Raw genomic sequence first — 21,934 nt, 5'->3', positions numbered from 1 at the left:
TAACTAGGGTACTAAGAAATTATCAGATGTGTTGTGTGCAGATTCCAGGCCGGAAGCTGCACACAATTGTGCCACAAGTAAAAGACCCCATTCAAAAAGAGAATGCTAGTGGGGTCGTTTATAGTATTAAATGCCCGGATTGTGGGGAATGTTATGTAGGGGAAACAAAGTGCCGTCTCAAAGAACATCTGGGGGAGCACACTAAGGCAATAAGGAATGCAGATTATGGTAAGTCCGCCGTGGCCAAGCATTTTCGGGAGAAGCAACACCAGATCTCCCCGGACGAAGCTATCATCACTGATCGGGCGCATAGGTTCTGGGACTGCAAGTGGCTCGATGTTGTTGTTCTTTGGTTTTTAGGAGCATTAGCAACTAAGGCCATATTGCTGCGGGGATATGCAGTGGTCATTCCCTGACCTTTCCGCATCCTCCGTATCTGGTGGTCACGGGCTCGAACCCCGGTCTAATCAAGAAACGTGTACTATGCACTGCAGCTCCTGCCCACCTGGCTACGGAGGTGCCCAAGTGGCTCGAGAGTTTGGGGATTAATTCGACAGAGAACATTAATAGAGACAAAGGTTTGCAGATTCATCCCCTCTTCTGAGGGGATGAGTCTGCAGATTCATCCCCTCTTCTGAGGCTACGATCCTCAGAAGGGATGAATGATTTCATATGACACACTCCCAAGCTGCTTCCAGTCCCAGTACACAGGAGAATAGAACACGTGGCAATGAAACACGTAATTTAGACCGTGAACCTGCTGGTATTTAAGATGCACCGCAGTACAAGGAAGCTACCGCTGAAGAAGAAGGCAGGAGCCTTTGAAAGCTACAGTCGGTTTTATCGCTCTTAACCCGGTATTTTAATGTATTTTATTCGATATACAGTAATACCCCGACTTACGCAAACTCGGAGTTACGCGGTTCTTGATTTTTTCGTTTGGCAACACTGCCGCCCACTATCTTCAAGGTCGTTTTTCATGTTATCGATATATGGTGCGACGGCGGAGAGTGAGAGAGAGAAAGATGAACAAAATTCAACTTTACTGCGCTTGAGCTGCACACATATACAAGAATTTGTATTCCAACTGTCATATTTATATGTGTGCATTCGAATTCGTGCTCAACGTTTGTCGGAAATTACGTTTTCACGAGAGAAATGGACCGCGTCGGTCGAGCCGTATACAGTCAGTCCTCGTATAACACGAGTTTACACTACACAAATTCGATCATACACTATTTATAAATACGGTAACGATATCTTATAATATAACACGAACCGAATTGGCTTATGCACGATTCGTCTTTGTGTTTACAAGAAATGGCAGTGGAATGCAGAATCACCCCAACCGAACGCAACACGAAAGGAACGAAGAGAAGATTCTGAAAATGTATTTGTTTTAGGGGAAACACATTTCACCATAATAACATAAAAACCAACACAATTCCATCTATCGGTATGCAATTAGATGGAGTTTACTACCAGTTTATAACAGATTCCACTAGCAGAAACGCAACTGGATTTTTACTGTTTTATGGTGGTAACCCCTAGAAATGTGAGGTGTTAATATGTATCTCTGCCTTTATGGTGTTGTTTATTCAGTTGCTACATGCATGCAGCTTTGTTTATGCGTATCAAGCGTGCCTCCTTGTTTTGTAATTGTGCTTTATTCCCTAAAAATAGTAAAATACTTAAAAGGTGTGAAAAGGAAGCGTACTGGTGAAGACACTGCAGATTCAGAGAGAAAAAGAAAAGCAATTATCGATAAACAGAGGCGGACTGGGTCAAAAATTCTTACCCGGGAAAATTTATAGTGGCCTCATACTATGGTTTATGGCCAAAATCACACAGGCCCACCGGGGTTTCCCCAGTAAGGCTTATGGCCAGTCCGCCTCTGTCAATCGAGAAAAAATATGAAATTGTGAAACGCTTTGAGCAAAATGAAAGACCATGTGATATTGCACGTGCTACAGGCCTAAATGAGGCAACGGCGAAAAGCACATGACAATTGCAAACTTGACAGAAGGTCTTAGCTCAATTGAAAAGGGCTTAAAAATTTTAGAAAACATAGACTACAACGAAGAACGCGTTATAGTTACAAAGCAAGGAATAAAAAAATCTAGCTTGCTACGAAGAAATTCTGCGTGAAAAAAAGAAGTCTGTGTCGTCAGACGAATTTGTTAGATTTTTGAAGCCATCGACATTGAAATAACTTTTTTACGTAAGTCATTTATTTTTTTAATACATATTTTGTATTAATATGTATAAAGAACTGCCAATTTTATTAATATTTTTCTTTTGAACTAGTGTTTTTTGTTAGTCCTTGGTCCCAATTAAACAAAATTTATATGTATTTATATGCAAAGTTGTACCCCGACTTACGCAAATTCGACTTAAGCGATTTTCGTCGGACCCACCTATCACGTAACTTCGGGGTATTACTGTATATATATATATATTTTATGTATTTTATCCTTTTTAGTTGTAAAGTTATTTTAATTGTAAATATATAGTAGTAAACATATAGTTTTTTAAAATTCCAGTTTCCATGTTTTATTTTAATACGTGGTTGGTGAGAAACATTTAAAATCACAATATGAATTTACCCAACCCCAGAGGCTGTTTGAGGAACCCTAATTCACAACTTTTTTTTCAACAGTGTAATCCTTAACAAGGATTACACTGTTGAAAAAAAGATTACCTAAGGATATTAAGAGTAATTGACCGGTAGAATTACTTGTTAAGTAATTCTGCCAGTCAACTACTCTTAATATCCTTAGTGCCAACGTGTACAACAATATCACCTTGTTGTACAGTGGATACCATCTTTTAAGGACACAAAAGGTTTGTGTCCTTAAAAGATGGGATCCGCTCTACAACACATCAACCTTTGCCCCTGGCAGACATACCCTGGTCTTGTTCCACCTATCCTTTTTACACAGTGTTCCCTGTTTACCTGACAATAGAGTCACCAACAACTACTAGTTCCTTGTGGACAGCGCATTCTGTCTTGGGAGTTGCCACTGTGTTGCGTGATGATCAAGTGTAAAGTCGGGCATTGATGTGGGCAGTTGAGAGCTTGATGGGCTCCTCAATTTAGATCCTTGTAGGGCATCCACCCTTCAAGCTCTCATATAGGCCCATCGCAACGCTGAGTTGTCACCTGATTTCCTCACACTCCTTACATCGTGCACCCACAAAGACATTCCCCTTGGCAATATCATGTCCCATACCTGATTGCTCCAATAAATTAAACAAGCAGTACATTTGAAAAGGCTATGATTCAGAGGGCAACTGCTCCCCCTTAGTTCTCCCCTGAGCCACAGCACCCCCATTAGTTTGACCCTTTTGCTTTGCTGCTCTGAGTCATGATTTCAATTCAATTTCTAGAAAATTTCAATTTCAGTACAAAATTATAACACTAAGTTTATATCCCAATGCAGTTATAACACTATATATAAATATTATTTTTTTTCGGTATAGAGTATTACCTCCGAGTTTCGTTATATAACTTCCATATCAAGTTATGTATTAATTAATAATGTTACATTTGTAAAATCTAAGTCGTTATATGTATTTAAAAAGTACAATTTAATTGAAATGAAGTTTAATAAGATTAATACATTTTACTGATTAATTGGTAATATTATACACTATACTATACTAACCTAACGCTATCTAGTATGGGATATAACAATGGCGGCAAGTTACGAATGGTAATTCTACAGACACTAATTATTAATCAACTTCCAGAATCTCACTATTGAAATTTAGAATAAACCAAGGATCTTGACTAGGACTATAAGCTACTTATAGAAAATAATTTAATGTAACAATTAAGACAATATGAGAAATTATAGAGTTCTTAAAATACCGTGATTGTTAGACTAAATTCCAAATAGCAAATGATTAATGAACGGTACTCACCTTATACAATCTGCAATAGTTATTAGGGTGAATTGATGGCTAAATTTTGGGTTGAATAATTTAAATTAAAAAGTGAGATAAAATTAATTAGTATTGGAAGCACTACAACAAAGTTCGGTTCCACAAAAACCTCTAATACACGTGCATATTATCGCTATAACAGTTTTAGAACAGGACAATCTAGCACAGAGCTCACAATACATGCCCATATCTACAACCCCCCCCCCCCCCCATTTGATTCCACCATTACTATAGTTAAACTAAAAACCAGCTACAAAATTCTCCAATATGAGGCTCTCATTATTGAATGGTTCCGTCACCACTCTAAACTTAACATCATAAATGCAAAACTCCCCTTCAATCTTGCCCCGATCTGGAATCTCTCACATTTGAGATTCCCATGTGTTCCAAAGAGCATCATGGGAGTATAGATATTTCTTTTAAATACAGCACGTGCTCACTCTCTACTCAACTTTGCCAACTGAGGACGTATTTAACTAAACGAAAGTCCATCGTTATGACTATTGGCTTATCAGTTTTATATTACTCAGTTTTTTAATTAATTATCCTTCATGACAACCAGGGACGGAGTTGTGCACTTCTGCCTCGTTGCGCTTATTTTAAATTCCATCAAATTAATTTTATCTTGCTTTTTAATTTAAATTATTCAACCCAAAATTTAGCCATCAATTCACCCTAATAACTATTGCAGATTGTATAAGGTGAGTACCATACATTAAGCATTTGCTATTTGGAATTTAGTGTAACAATTAAGTCAATAAAGCAACCGATATAGCTAAAAACTTCACGTTCGTCAAAGCTGCAAAAATTTGTAAAACATGTGGATTGGATTCCCTTACTGATACTAAGTAATAACCTACAAAATCTCTATTGAAGTTAAATCTTAAACTAAGGATCGTAACTAGGAATATAAAGCTACTCTAGAAAATAAATTAATATGCCAATTTAAGTTAATAAACCAGAAAACTTTTTAAAAACTTCTCTATTAGACGGAGCCAAAAAATTTTCCGAGTTTGATAAACTTCTCCCTAAATAACTTCACACCCACCGCTTCAAAAAAAAAAGGAGACCAAATGTTTAGTTTGTTTTAGTGCATCGCTTCGATTGTTGTGTTCTGTTGCACCGCAAAAAGACAAATTTGGTTTTGTTATTTATGTCAGAGATGTCAATTTTTTTTATAGTAAATATATATATATATATATATTTTTTTTATATATAGAAATCGCGAAAATGATGGATAAATGCAAAAGAATTGCGCTTCAGTTAAACAAAGACTTGAAATTATTCAAAAGTTTGAAAACGGTGCATCCGTTAAATCTCTAATAAACCATTATAATGTTGGTGACCAAACCATATGCGACATTGTGAAAAATAAAGGGAAGCTATTAGATTTAAAATCGACATTGCAAAAAATAAAGGGAAGCATTGTATTGGGCACACGAGTAGTGCGTGGTAAGTTTTTTTATCTATCGCCAAATTTTTTACATAGGTTACTGAACATTTTTCTATAAGTCCCCAACTTACACAACTACGGATTTACCTAAATTTGTTTTCACTCAATTTTTTTTTTTTTTTTTTAATTTTAAGATTGTAAAATTTAAAACAACAAAAAATAATAATAATAAGCAATCAATAATGACGATCACGGTACACACAAATTGCACAAGTGAAATCGGAGTAAAAAGCAAAAAAATAGGGAAAAAAGAGAAGATTCTTACAATTATTTATGGTTTCTTTTTTATATGACTGAAGATTTCAGTGAAACCCACAGAATTCCAGCTATTGGTATTATCGCAAATGCAATAAGATCGAGTTTACTACCCATTTATAATAGATTGTGCTAACAGAAACGGCACCTCCGTAGCCAGGTGGGAAGGGGCAGCAGTGTGTAGCAAACGCTTCTTGATTAGACCAGGGTTCGAACTCGTCACCACCAAATACGGAGGATGCGGAAAGGTCAAGGAATGACCACCGCATATTCCCGGAGCAATATGGCTTTAGTTGCTAATGCTCCTAAAAACCAAATAACAACAACCGCTAACAGAAACGCTCAATAAAGCGGAAAGTGCAAATTTTTTTTATTGTTTTTTGTTGACCTCCAGAAATGTGCTTTACTAAAATGTGAGCTCATGTGGGGTGATAATAGTGAGTTTTCTCATTAACCCTGTGAAATTCTTTACAGAAAATTTCATTTTGACCATTATCATGGTGCCGACTAAGAGAATAAGTGACAGCAGTACTAGTACATCTACCAACAAAAGGAAAGTGATCGATTTGGATCAGAAAATTAAACTAATAAGAATTATGAAAATGGTAAAAATTTTCATACAATCATATCAATGAAGGCGTAATTTTCTTTTATGTAGCATATAGGCAATCATGAATGCTGATATTGCATACAAACAACAATCTAAAAAGTTCCAAAAACTAAACATGACATATTTAATGAATAATTGCATGTCATATTTGCCATATGAATCACAAAACTCAGAAACTCAGTAATTCATTTATTATCAATAATAATTGGCTAACCTTGTTTGTGAATAACGAATGGACAATTCCATTGCCTGTAAATTTCCCAATCTCATTGGAATGTGATTTAAACATGTGACTCTGAGATGAAATCCCCCCACCCCCACCTTTTACAATCTGCTCTGATGTTCTGCTCTGGTGAACAGTCAATTTGAGAATGAAATTTGCCAATTTCAGGTGGTTGATGGATTTGCCTTTTCCTAAACAGTCCAAAAGTGGGCATTGCCAAATAACAGATTGTAATATTTGGGAGATTCACAGAAAGGTGGAGTACCTTTCTGTGAACTGATGTACTCACTTTGAGATAGTATTCATTGATTCAATTAAAAAAAAAAAAAAGTAACCCATCATAGTGTCCTGCCAGAAATGAAAGCTGCCACCCAAATTCAAAATGCAGATGATAGATCATAGAATGGCTCTATCATCAACATTCAACTTTTGTTTATCACATCTAGTGCATATTTTTCTTTCTAATTATTTTAGATCATGTATTTTATAAGTGCTGTTACAAATCATTTCCTTTTACATTTAAAAATTTTTGCTTAAGTAAACAGAGAAACACGTAGTTTATAAAACAATTTCAAATTTTCTTACATAAATAAATGGAAGTAGTGAATAAACTAAATTGCAAACTTTCAGACTAATCCAATTAAAAAACAGTACAATATTTAGGACTTATACAGCTGGTTGTAGTACACCCTGCACATACACACAAGAATTCTCAACCTGATGGGAGAGTGAAATTGCTGGGAAAAAATCGCATTGCTGACAAGTATAAAAAGTCCACCAATCACTTTTAGAACTCATTGACATCCTCTCTTTGAAACTTGGCCTTCTCCAGTCCAAATTTCCTAATCACATGGACCAGCTGGTTGAGATGCTGAGGCTTTTAAAATTACTAATGACCTCGCACAGATTGTTCATTTACCTACCAGAATGTGAGACAATCCTAACCACGCAGCAAACACGTTTGATCTTTTTTTTTCTCACAAACAATCCTTCTAAGTACACAGTCCAGATGGAGCAATATGGCCTTAGTTGCTAATGCTCCTAAAAAAACCAAATAACAAGCAACAACAACACAGTCCAGATGAATGGTCCTCTAGGTGCCTCAGATCACAACTTGGTGATGGTCTCTTCTCCAATGGAGCTTTTCTCTTGTGGCCATTCTCAACCTCGTGTTTGGCATTATAAGAATGCAAAATGAGATGATCTGCAAGATTTCCTTTCCTTGGATTAGTTTCAAATCTTCTGATGTCAATGTATGCTCAGTTCATGTCATTATTCTTGTAGGGATAGAATTCTTTTTTTTCCACCCTCCACCTTAAAATCTTGTCTTTTATCTAAACCTTGGTTTTCCAATGAATGTGCTAAGGCTGTCCAAGATAAGAGTTGCATATCACAATTGTCTTGTATCCAAATCTCCAGTCATTTTCTGCCTACACCAAAGCTTGCAACAATTGTAAAGCAGCTATTAATTAGTTCAAACTAATAAAAGTAAAGTCCAAATGGTCGACAAGCATTCTGCTCTCTTGCCAAAGCTATTGGCCACAACTTTTGCCTGTCCCTATTCCCTCCTCTGTCAAAACAAGATGGTTCTATTGCCACTTCAATATTTATCCTTTAAATGATGTCATGTGCCTCATCAATGCCATATTTGAGTTAAATTCATGCTAAAAAGCAATAAATATGAACTGTGGGTGCTGTCATTGAAATCCATGTTATGTTTTTGGATAAAAGTGAAATTTAAGTTGTATATCCATCTGTGATCCCCCCCCCCCCCCCGGCGCCGCCAGCCAACACACACATTTGTGTGCCACTAACAAGAGCTGTGTATTCCACAGAATTGGTGAGCCTGCAATATAAAGGTCTTAATCTTTTAAAAAAAAAAAAAATGTTTGGACCATGTGATGCTGGGAAATATTAGACCAACATTTTCGAAGAAAAAAGTTTATCATATGACCCTGCAAATGTGCTATAGATCTAAGATAAACAGTAAATTGAAAATAATAAGCTTAAATTTATGTGTAAAGATATGGAAGTGTAAAAAAGATAATGTAATTTAATAAAATATTTTTATATAATTTTCATATTATTTACTAATGATAATATTCTCTACAATTTTATTTATTAATTTCCTATTTTATATAAATTGAGTCAGAACCTATGTTATTGTTATGTATCTCTTTTAGGTTGAATCAACTAGACTTAAATTACTGTCTGATAGAGCTGTGGCACAAAATGAACTTAGGAGAAAGTTGGGTCAGTTCTTTTATCTACAAAATCTTTCTAAGGTAAGAGTATCATATGTGTTTAGAACCTAATAATATTGTCTAATAATAATCTCCCTCTCTCTGAACACTTTAGTGCAGATGATGCACTTCAGTGTTCAGACAGAGAGAGAGAGAGAGCAATGATAAAGTAGACTGGCAAAAGCAAAAGCTCTTAAATCTGCATTCCATTATCCTGGCTATGTTTAGGAAAATCGATGAATATGGCAAACCACCTAAGAATCAGGAGTATTATTTCTTAGATTTGCTATTATCATAAAGAGAGAATAATAGCTGACCATTCAGTGTCTAGATTTCACTTCACAGATATAAAGGCTTTTATCATGCTTCAGTGAGATAGAAATTTGTTAGGTCATGAAATATTTGTAAACAGGATTAGCAACTCATTGATAATAAACAACAGATTACTTAGAGTCTCTGAGTTTTCCAGTTCACACACAAGAAACATTAGATTGAAGTAATGATTCACTAATTGTGTGTACTGTTTAGTGAATGAATTTAGATTGTAAAACATCAGCACAGTCAACATTTTTTTTTTTTTTTTTTTTTTTATATATATACAGTAAGACCCCTGTATCTGCGGGGGATACATTCCAAGACCTACCACGGATATAAGCAAACACCTGCTGAACCCATATATAATGTCATTTTCTTGTACATACATACATACATATAATAAAGTTTAATTGATAAATTAAACACACAGTAAGACATTACCAACATTAAATATGGTAATAATAAATTACAGCAGACTCTTGATTTATTTATCGGGATTGGATTAACCGGGACACTTCAAGACCAAATGTTTAGTTTGATTTAGTGCGTCGCGTTGATTGTTGTGATCCATCGCACTGCAAAAGGACAAATTTTGTTTTGTTATTTATGTCTGGGATGTCGGAATTTTTTTTTTTTATTTGTTTATAAATCGCAAAAAATGATGGGCAAACGCAAGAGTTGTGCTTTCAAATTAAACAAAAACTTTAAATTATTCAAAAGTTTGAAAACGGTGCATCCGTTAAATCTCTAAAGAACCATTATAATGTTGGTGATCAAACCATACGCTACATTGTAAAAAATAAAGGGAAGCATCACATTGGACATGTGGGTAGTACGTGTTAAGTTTTTCATTTTTTTTCCATGATTAACCACAGGTAACTGAATCAGCGGATATGGGGACACAACTGTGTTTTTGCAGTTTTTATTGTGTTGTCAAAGACACTTGAAATTAGGACTTTGATGACACAAGGATGAAACCTTCTTCCAAAATAGTTATACTGATGAAAGGCACATTTCTGATATTTGGCCATAAATGCCAAAAATCCTAGTTAGATTACTATGCATAGATAACAAGGGACAATTATATTCCCTTTTGAAATATGCATTACTGTGCAAAGTATGTGCATGGAAGGAAAAATAATTATATTTTTACTGTATTATATACACTGCAAAGAATCTCATCAGCATTGAGCTCGCTCAATCCATTCAAAGCGTTAAATACCTCAATCAGATCACCTCACAAGGGCATAGTCTCCAGACACTGGAGACTATGCACTTGCAGATTTTCAGAACCAAAGCCTTTATTGGTAAGAGCTTCTTGTTGTCCCCATCATCAGCTCGTTGCATTCTCTGTACTCATTCCAGCAGACTACATCCTTCCTAAAATTAGGCCTCCAGACCTTTATGCAGTAGTACTCAATATGTGGCCTGACCATTGCCTTATACTATGGGTTAATCACCTCCTTATCCCTGCTAGTAAAATTCCTGTATATCATTGACAAGATCTCATGAGCTTGCCTGGCAGCACTGCTCAGAGAACATCATTTCTGACTGCACAATTACCCCCAGATATTTTTCATTTTCCACTACCCTGAATGTAGTACTACACAGTTGATATGTTACTCTGGGGTAACTGCTACCCATGTGCAGTAGTTTGCATTTTTAAATGCTAAACTTCAGTTGCCATTTCTCAGCCCATCTGCCTAACTTTTCTAGATCCTGTTGCAATAACATACCATCATTACTGCCATTAACCATCTTGCTAACCTTTGTATCATCTTCAAAATTCATTAAGCCTGATATACCTTCATCAATATCATTGATAAATACAGAAACCAACAATGGGGACAACACTGAATTCTAGGAGATTCGACTAATAACATTAGCAGTGTCCACTGGTTACCACTCTGTCTTCTCCCACTCAACAATCACTTTATCCATAATAGTAACTTTCCTTTAATGCCACAGTTTAATATCAACTTTAATATCAACAAATTTCTTGAAATTCAAGTATATGATAAAATTATTTTTTGCATCCAGTTCCTTTGTGACCACGTCGTAGTATCCATTCAAATTGCTCACACAAGATTTCCCCTTAACAAACCCATGCTGTGTCTGAAGTATAATGGCAGTTTGTCTAGATGATCCTGCATTACTTCTTTAACCAATGACTCCATTAATTTCCCTGGAACAGAAGTTTTTCTAAACGGTCTGTAATCATTCATATCACCATTTTGTTTCCCTTTGTGAATTGGGAATACATTTGCACATCTCCAGTCTGTGAGGAGCAACTCTGAATCCAAGGATGCTCTTATAATTATGGCTAAGGGTTTACTTACTTACTTCCTTTGCTTCCTCCTTCAATATAATTGGATAGATCCCATCCACCCAAATTATCTTCCACTTTCCTCTCGGTTATTAAAAAATCATTTAGGAATTTGATTAACTTCTGGCCTCCACTTCCCTAAGAATTCCTCAGCTATGAATGTAGATGAAAATCATTTAGTTTGTCAAGGCAACCTGAGCAGAATCATCAACAATTGAACCATCGATATTAAGTATATCAATTTGATTCATCCCCTTCCTTGGTGTTTACATAAGTAAAGAAGTCTTTGTTGTTTTTCCCTACATCCTGATTTTGCTTGCCTTGCCTCCTTTGTGATTTGATTACAGACAGTTTATATCTACCATAGGCACTTGATAATTTATATTCATCCCATGTATTTTTCTTCTCTTCCGTGAGTCTCTTTAGTTCATCTGGCATCCACTTAGGCCTAAACCTTGAACAGTATTTCTTAGTTGGTATGAACAGCCTAGTAGCTTCTATTATTAATTCCTTGAATGTTTTCTTAATCCAATTAATAATCACCGGAACAAAATTATGTTAATGTTTCTGTAATGCAAAAGAAACAGAAAAAGAAAAGAAAAAAAAAAAACTTAGAGAGCTGTAGAAGGCATTAATCTTTGGTACCACAAGATTTCCCAGAAATACATTCAGAACCTTATCCATCCGATGCCACAATGATTTGCAGCAGTCATCAAAGCAGGAGATGGGCCAATGAAATATAAAAAAAACACATCAAGATATGCATTTTGATGTGTGTTTTTTTTGGTTATATAGCTGCCTTGATTCTAGTATGAGCCAAGTAATGAAAAAAAATCACTACTTTCGCAGAAGTTTTGTTATTATGAACCCTAAGTAACATACTATTATTTTGGATAGAAGTACTTATTTCATTGTATATTTACCCATAAGGCACAAATGTAAATTTTTCTGCAATTAATAGTTTCATGTGTATTGTTATGTTCTTTCAGCTATTTCTAAAATATTTTAGCTGCCAGTATAAGGACAATCTAAGGGGGCCATATGCCCTCCCTTAACCAAAAATTCGAAATTAAAGAAAAAGACATTTCGCTTCTTCTCTATTTTATTAAGAGGTTTTCAGTGTACAAAGAGCTAACTGAAAGACAATCTCCAGAAAAACCAGTGATTTTGTTCAGTGGCGTAACTATTCCAATGCAGCTGCATTTGGGCCCGACCCTGAAAGGGGACCATTAAATTTAGAAGACAGATTCATTTCTCAAGACAATTAATGAATTTCATTAATAAACGAGAACTTTTTTTAAAAATTAAATGTAACACATTCTTATCAGCACAGCGACTGGCCATCCGAGTATTGTTTTGACTGTGCTACACTTATAGAAATAGTATCAAATAAAAGATAGTAGTGAAATATTTAGCAAAATCAGTGCTAAATATACATATACACAGTGTGTACATCACATCTGATTTTATTCTGGTGTTGAATTTATTTTACATTTTTTGTGTGTGTGGGTACGCTGATTGTTGTTGCAGGGCAATATGTTTTATTTTACAATACACAAATTCATCACATAACAGTCTAACTATGGCCAGTGTTGTCGTTTTAGTGCCTTAGATTTTTTTTTTTCTTTTTCTTTTTTTTTTTTGAAATTAAATGAGTTATTACCATGCTAACCAGAGACATCTAAATTGCCAGATCCTTTGATCCTCACCAATGTCGATGACATTCTGTACGTGACCGATGCAGTGGGAGGAACCCTTTGTATAATTAGCATTTATCTTATGGTGTTTAAAGAGCAAATTAAACAATGACAAGAAAGAGTAAAACGTCTACTTCAGTCACCCCAAAATTAGTGGGTTTTGATCACACAAGTTGTTTGTCCAACATGTCACTCCAAAGCATGCAGTTTCATTAAATTTATGGTTTTGACGCCATTTGCTATTTTCACAACAACATTGGTAGCCTTGTCTATTGCTTTCTTTCTATACAGCCAACAAGACTGGACTTTGTTGCTTTTAATACATTTTATAACCGTTTTATGTGTATCTTTTCTGTTTTCGCTTGGTGTGGGAAAATTTGTTGCAAAGTTACTTGAAGGAGAAAAGAGTGGGAAAGGAAACAAAAAAATTCAGCCAATCAGATATTTTCATTTTGCTTTATTGGCACAGAAAAAAAATTTTTATGCAGCTCTTATCATGTACTATTCTGTGATTCTGCATTGTCAAGTGTAGTGACTTTACATTTTCGTGTTTCTCAGAGCAGAGCATGAGAAAAAATTCACCCATTACAAGCATTCATTTCTAACCTGTGATAGAAATGCTGAAAATGTAAGTAAATTTATTATTCCAGTTTTCTTTAGTTTATATGATGGACCATTCACAGAGGTGGATTGGCCATGAAACGTTTTGGGGAGAACCCCAGTGGGCCGGAGACCGATGTACAATTGCATGGCCATAAACGTTGTGAGGCCACTAAAAGTTTTCCCCGGTAAGAATTTTTGACCCGGTCTGCCTCTGTTCACAAATATTGAATGAGTCATGATGTCTGCGATAGTCAAACGGCTGTCCAGTTTTGATAATAACGTTACTCATTGCTGTAGATTTCTCTCTTTTTTTTTTACTATTCTTTGCATTTTGTTACAACTTGACAACGATCTGTCGAGTTAAAGCTGATGACAACTTGACAACGAAAACTCTGGTGTCAGTATTTTTTTTTTTTTTATTGAAAACTTGTTGCTGGATCATTTACAGATTATAGAAAGATGTAATATGAATTTCAAAAAGTTATTTTTTGTGTCCTCGCCTTTTTTCCCCTTTTGCACACAGTAAATGATGAATGTGCACCTCTGAACAGAGAAGTGTGCACTGATTTGCTTTATGTGCACAACGCAATGCCAACTTTGTAGTGATTCTGTAATGAATGAATTTCCTCTTTATGCCCCGGATAACCACACGGTCAGAGGAGTTCACAAGATAGGGGGAATAGAAGAAATGGTACCGTATTTAATGGACATGGGCGCCAGCAGAATATTTTGAAAGGTGGTGTATGCAGAAATAAATTTTTTGCTCACCAAATTTTCGAATACATGCAATATTTAAATTGTCAAATTTGACTGATTTACATGTACAGTTGAGCCAACATTTCGTGTTCGGTGAGAGAAAAGACTTTGATTTTGAAAGAAAGAATTTGTATTGTTTTAACGTTTCAATAAATTAATTGAAATATTAAAAATTGTGTATTACTTCGAAATCCAAAGGTGGTGCACTTCCACCACGCTGCCGGCACCCATGGTCATAGGCTTGAACCCGGGTCACTCAAGGTACGCGTACTTATGCACCCTCGCGCTTGAACACTCGACTTCGACAGCCTTCAGGTAAGCATATTTATAAATCCAGTTTACATTCACAAATTATGAATGGTCCATGACGACTCAAACAATTTGAAAGAATGGTTTGTAATTGTATTACTCTGATGTCAGCATTTTTTTTTTTTTTTTAATTGAAAATTCGTTGCTGGATCATTTACAGATCAGAGAAAAATATTATAATAGGAATTTCCACCATTACTCAACTCAACTCAACTCTTCAACTTCCTTTCTTTGAAATGCGATGGTGTAATTTTCATAACACGGATGATCGCTTTATGCTGGTTCACTTTTTGAATTACTGGAGTAGACTGCCCAGAAAAAAGATGCAGTAACTTAAACCGTTTCTGCATGCAAACCACTGTTCTGAATAGGTTTAACAGAGTGTTGACGAAAATGAAAACTTGCCCTTTTTCGTTTGTGATGATTCACTTTCTTTGAGATAGTAACTAATTTTTTTTTTTTTTTGTTTATGACTTTTCATATTAAACTATAGTGTGTAATTTTGCCACTTTTTGAAAATGAGCAAAAAATATAGTCAATATGAAAGTGTTGACTATATATTAATCAATGGCTCAAAGGTGTTAAATCTAAGAACTGGCTCTGCAAATTAGATGATGATTATTTAAAATGTTTTTGTAAATGCACACTGACAGCAAATTAATTGATATTGAAAGGCATCGTAATACAAACGAATCACAAGAAAGTCGAAGAGACCTTTAGTTTTCAGCATCAGAGTATTGCTGTTCAAGAAAATTGGCGATACAGAACATGCAATGGCAAAAAGCAGTACAGCATTTTTCATAGCTGTGCAGGGAGAATGGAGGTTTTGTGGGTCCTCTTTAAGAAAAAGATTGCAAAATTTCTTTGTATATTTTTTAAAGCTAATGATCACTCAGACCATGAGTGCCAGCAGCATAGTGCAGGGTGGTGCAAAGTTGCACCATGGACATTTGAAGTCCAAAGGTGGTGCAAGTGTACCACTTTGGATATTGAAGTAATTTATTGAAACATTAAAACAATACACGTCCTTTCTCCTGCCAATCATGAAACATTGGCTCAGCTGTACATGTAAATCAGTCAAACTTAACTTGATTAAAATAATGCATTTTTTTCCAAATGGTGAACAAACATTTAGTCCCACATGCACCACTTTGCAAAATATCCTGCTGGTGCCCATGACTCCAATGCCACCCAACACGACAGTGGGGAAGGAGTGTGACGGAGGGGAAGTCAGAATGGAAAGAGACAGCGGTGGTTAAAATATTTTACTTTTTTTTCAAATCTTACAAAAACATATGACCATGAGAACATATTTATAGGGTGCCCCTACCAGAGCCTTGAGGGGTTCTGTAAAAGTGAGGGGCACCCTTAAACTGAAGCTTAAGCTTCACTGTAAATCTACCTCTGCACGTTCTTCTATTATTCTTTCCTTTTATAATTTTCTTATATGCACATGTTTATTTCATAAAACTTGTTTGTTCCGTGTATTCTATTGCCAAATGTTTGGAAATAATATATTACTGTCATTTTTTGTGATCCATATTATTATTCACATGGTTTCCTAATATTCAAATAAAGATAATAATCAATAAAACATGTGCGTGTAGAAGTGTTCCTGGGTCTATCTAAAAAAAAAAAAAAAGAATTCAAACACCTGACCGCCATGCCCCCCTTACAATGATACCTAGATACACCACTGGCCACACTACTCCAATTTGTACAGCATTCTTTCATATGGAATAGCTTCAGAAGCTTTACTTAATTCTAGGTATAGGACAAAAAAAAAAAAAAAAAAAAATCTTTTTCTCATCCGGTTTCTTTGTGACAGTATCATAATACTTGATCAATATGGTCAGATAAGATTTCTCCTTTACAATACATGCTATGATTGCTGTATAACTGCTTTCCTGCCTTGTCAAGATTATCCCGGATTACTTTTTTAATTTGACTCCATTTAATAATGGAGTCAAATAACAACATAAGTCAAATTTACAGGTCTGTAATTTCTTACTTCACTGTTTGTTAGCCCCCCCCCCTACAAGAATCTAATTATGACTAAAAATTTGCTTACCTCCCTCCCTTACTGTTTCCATTTAATAGAATTGGATAGATTCCATCAGCCTAGGTGCCCAGTGATGCTGCCAGTGTTCCAACACCCACAGACTAGGTTCCAGGCCAACATCATAGGAATCCAGTGTATTATTGTGCACTGTGACCTGTGGAAACTCAGAAAGGGGAATCCTGGAAGTTGAGATGGTCCTGAGATGACATGCCCAGATTCAATTGCAAGGGTGAACTGTGTCAATATCACGTCTCTACCTTCATGGTCTGTGGGATAGGATTTAGGGTGTTGGTGGTGTGGGTATGGTGTCTGGATAACCCTGCCGTATGGGCACTGAACTAAAATAATAAATATTATGAACATTGATAAACTAAACTTTTCTTCTGGGGCCACAACACAGTCCCTACCAGAAAATAATGACACAGATACAGACAGCACCAATTCAGCAAAGATTCCCAGACAGAAACTATATCAAGTTCAACATCTAGAAAAGTCTGGAAGGGATGGCAGGCAACCCTAAATTTTTAAAATGGCTGCAGTCTGGGGAAACCTGCATTGAAACCAAATGTGATAAATACACAGAAGAGCACCTCTGAGCCACCTCTATTGTGGGAATACCAATTATGGTAACACTCCACAAGACACTTTACTCAACTCAAGGTGTGATTTCTGAACGGAACAATTCTTGAAGTGTCTGAAGAGGAGATATGTTCAGAGCTAAAATCACAAGGAGTGACAGTTGTAGAGCAAATGGTTGTATGTAGGAGGGGGGGGGGAATCTAGTCCCAACTTGAAACCTTCATTCTTTCTTTCCTTATGCCAGTGTCTCCTAACGAGATCAAAGCTCGCTATCTTGGAACTGCACAGTACATCCATATGTTCCAAACCTGTTAAGGTGCTTCAAGTGCCACAACACAGTCCCTACCAGAAAATAATGACACAGATACAGACAGCACCAATGGCTTGCCATGGTTCTTGCATGCACTCAATGTGGTACAAAGGACCATAAAATTACATCATATTCAGCTACAAAACGTACCTACACTAATTGCCAAGTAGAGCACCTGTATGTAGGTAGGAGAATCTAGTCCTGACTAGAAATCTTCATTCTTTCTTTCAGTATGCCATCGTCTCCTAATGAGATCAAAGCTTGCTATCTTGGAAGGAAGAAAAAGAAATACAAATACTTCAGGCAGAGCTGAACAATTCATACCAGGAAGCCAGAAAAGAAATTAATCTAGTAAACAGCAATAAGGCAATATGCTGTAAAGGTTGCCAAGAAACGTTCCATTGGACTCAAATGGAAATGACTATCCCGCCGAGAGTCATTACTCCCATCATTTGTTATTTATTGAGCTCTCAAAACCCTGCACAGAAAAATCAGTCATCTGCATCTCCAATATTGGTACCTCCTAGCGCTTGAACATTACAAAAATTGAAACAAAAACACAAAAAAACCAAGTGCCAACAGCAGTACAAGAAAAAAATGGATGTCAAAACCAAGGCGGTACTTCACAAATCAATGTTAGACTGGTTCTTAGAACTCTTTGCAGAGGAAGAAATGGGCACAGGACAGCAAACATACTTCCCCAAAAAAGAAGAAATCCAAGAAAGAAAAATAAACCCTTATCACTTCAGAAGCTGATTGATAGATCAGCCAAGCCCAAGCAATGGCTAAATTCCACTGTAGGAACAGTAGCATTGTCATGGATTCTGTCAAAATATCGAAGACATCAAGACACTCCTGCAAAAGTATGAACCAGCTTGCCTTTTCTTACAGAAGATTTATCTAAAGATAAATTAATATCCCACCATGTGTAACTTTACTGTCATTCCTCCATGAGCAGGGCTATCCACCATTCTATCCTTATGATAGAATTGTGGATAGCACTGCTCATGGATGATTTTTTTTTTTTTTTTTTTATGAAACCCCAAACACGATAGGTAATCGAACCTATACTACTTAGTACCATGCTTGGGTTGGAGGTTGAGAAAGATGAAAGAATATATTTGTTGACATTGGACTTAAACTTCTGTAGACTGTAATTTTTCAGTCTACAGAAGTTCATACATATGAACATATACATACGACTGAAATACATATGAAAAAAGGTTGTTCCAGAAAACGGCAGTTGAACGAATAAACGAGGAAGATGAAAAGTTGGTTCTGTGAGTTTGAAGTTGGACAGTAAATGGATGTTGGCTTGTGGCAGCACACGTTCGGACTGTTTTGAAAGAGAGAGCGGGAATTATAGAAGCCAATTCAGAAGAACTGGTCCCGTGGAAGTATCTGTAGAAGAGGCATGCAGCAGAAACAGTATGTCTATGAGAAAGCGAGTGGACAGACTCTATTAGAGATGAATCATTAATTAACCTAACTGCCCTCTTCTGAATGGAATCAAGAAGCCTGAGGGAGGTTTTGGGGGAACAATATTCCATGGCAGGGTGGATTTGCGATTTATACAGAGGAAGCAATATTTGTAATGTGCTTGTGCCAAGAGAGATTAGAAGTCAGGGTAATCCCCAAAAGAGATATATCATTTTACCTAGAAATCAGAGTGTCACTAAAGTAAGCATAGGAGCAGAAGAATCCTTTTTGTGAGATATAAGACAAGACTGAGTTTTAGAAGGGTTGAAATCAATTAAGTTGTCTTTGCCCCAGTGGAGAATTACCTCACGATCGGCATTTAAGGAATTGGTAGCAGATTTTCGAGAAGTTGAAGCTGATTGAACAGGGCAAGGTTTCTCAAAATGGAAAGTGGAATACAATGTGCTATCATCGGCCAAACTATGGATAGGATATCCAGTCAATGGAAGAAGGTCATTAATATACAAGAGGAAAAGAGTGAGGGAAATAATTGAACATTGGGGGAAACACAAGCATTAGTGGAGAAGTTAGAAGACAGAGAGCCATCTACCATCACCCTCAGTGAGCGATCAGAGAGAAAACTGGATAACCATTTACTAAAAACAGTTGGAAAACCATAAGATGGAGTCTTGTTTAGAAGACTTTTATGCCAAACACGATCGAAAGCCTTTGAGATGTCGAGAGCAACTACTTGTGATTCACCGAACCTTTCCATTGAATAAGTTCAGAAATGGGTAACATAAGCCAAAATATCACCAGTGGATCGACACTGATGGAATCAATACTGGCGATCATTGATCAGACAGAAGGTTTCTAGGTAGTTTAAGAGTTGGCAGTTAATTGATTTTCCATTACTTTAGAAAGAGTAGAAGTAATTGCAATGGGACGATAATTGGATGGGAGGGATTTTTCACCCTTTTTAGGAACTGGCTGGATATGAACAAATTTCCAAGCAGAAGGAAAAACACCTTTAGAATAAGAAAGTGAAAAAAGGTGGAAAAGAATAGGAGTAAGTTCAGGAGCACAGGTTTTGAGAACAAGTGGAGAAATACCATTGGGACCTGGAGCTTTCTTAGCATCAAGATTCGTCAAAATGCTTCTGACATCCTTTTGACGGAAGACCACAGGAGGCATTGAATGGAGCGTGTTGGGAATGGTGGGAGGTCTTTTACAGATCATTAATATATGAGATGGAAGAAAATTGGGATGCTAGCAGGTCAGCTTTATCCTTGGCTGAAGTAGCAACAGAACCATCTGGTTTGGACAGAGGTGGGAGCAGAGATCGGCAAAAGTTGCGGCCAATAGCTTTCGCAAGGGACCAGAATGCTCGGCTACCATTAGGGCAAGAAGCAAGTTTTCTACTCTTAGCCTGTTCAAACTCTAGTTTGGACTGATTAATAACTGCGTTACAATTGTTGTGAGCTTTGGTGTAGGCAGAAAATAAAACTGAAGAATTAGAAACAAGCCAATTACGATATGCAACGTTCTTCTCTTGAACAGCCTTAGCACATTTATTGGAAAACCAAGGTTTAGATAAAGGATGAGATTTTAAAGTGGAGTGTGGAATAAAGGATTCCCTTCCTGCAAGAATAATTTCACTGACACGATCTGAGCAAATGTTGACATCAGAAGGTTTGAAACAGTAATCCGACCAAAGAAAAGAAGAAAATAAATCCCGCAGGTCATCCCATTTTGCATTCGTGTAATGCCAAACAACATGAGGTTGGGAATAGCCATGAGATAAAGGCTCCATTGCAGAAGAAACAATCAACAAGTTGTGATCTGAAGTGCCTAAAGGACCTCTCACTTTGACCGTGTACTTAGAAGGGTTGTTTGTGAGAAAAAGATCAAGCGTGTTGGCTGTATGATTAGGATTGTCCGGTATTCTTGTCGGTAAATGAACAATCTGTGCAAGGTCATTAGTAATTGCAAAAGCCTCTGCATCTCGACCAGCTGGATTGGTGTGACTAGAAAACGGAAGCCAGCTGGAGTTGTGAACATTAAAATCACCAAGGAAAATTACCTCACTTTAAGGAAAGTTGCACTGGAGAAAGTTAAGTTGCAAAGAGAGGATGTCAAAGAGTTCCAAGTGATTAGTGGAGTTGGGAGAACCTAAGAGAACAGATGAATTTTACACAATGAGGTAGAGAGATTTTAAGCCAGAGAAGACCAAAGAGAGTAGATTCCAAATTGCCAAGTCTCTGACAGGGAATATCAGAACGGACATATGCACAAGTACCACCTTTGAAGCAAAAGGAATCATACAGGGAATAATTTAGGCATCTGAGATGAGCAGTAATCGAATCAACCGATAACTGAGATTCTGTCAGAAAAAGTACATGGGGTTTGGCAGACTGCAAGTGGATTTGGACATCGTTGAGATTAGAATTGAGACCACATATATTTGTGAAATGAATTAGGAAGTGCTTGGGAGGTTTAGATCTATTCGCAGATAAGCTTGCTCTATTAGTTTGACAATTCATGGTGTATTTAATAGTAAGAAAAAGTGGGTGGGACATGCTGTATGAAATAATGAAACTTTTGGATATGGCGTACACATGGTTAAGAATATACCCAGATCCTTGACATAATGTGGCCTCGACAATGCTCCCCGCATGCACACTACTCGGACTCCCTCCAGTCACTATCTGGCAGAGTAGAGGTAGCAAGATTATACACTAGCTGATCCGGAAGCCTCCTAGAGAGTTATCAATAGGTTCGGTCTGGCGTACTAACTAGTGGTCGGCCTGGAACACCGTTTTAGAG

General features: G+C 36.6%; 1 protein-coding gene across 1 annotated transcript in view; it reads left to right on the top strand.

Moving 5' to 3' along the window:
• LOC150081954 (E3 ubiquitin-protein ligase SHPRH) overlaps nt 1-21,934 on the top strand; it is a 504,999-nt gene that overhangs the window by 415,491 nt on the left and 67,574 nt on the right. The window contains exon 17 of the mRNA XM_090380382.1: nt 8,673-8,774. Within this exon, the coding sequence (XP_090236508.1) occupies nt 8,673-8,774 (102 nt within the window). The remainder of the gene's footprint in view (nt 1-8,672; nt 8,775-21,934) is intronic.

Source organism: Mastigoproctus giganteus, chromosome 8 (genome assembly GCF_048544385.1).
Source record: "Mastigoproctus giganteus isolate SK-2022 chromosome 8, ASM4854438v1, whole genome shotgun sequence".
Lineage (NCBI taxonomy): Eukaryota > Metazoa > Arthropoda > Arachnida > Uropygi > Thelyphonidae > Mastigoproctus > Mastigoproctus giganteus.
This window is presented reverse-complemented; position numbering and strand designations above follow the sequence as displayed.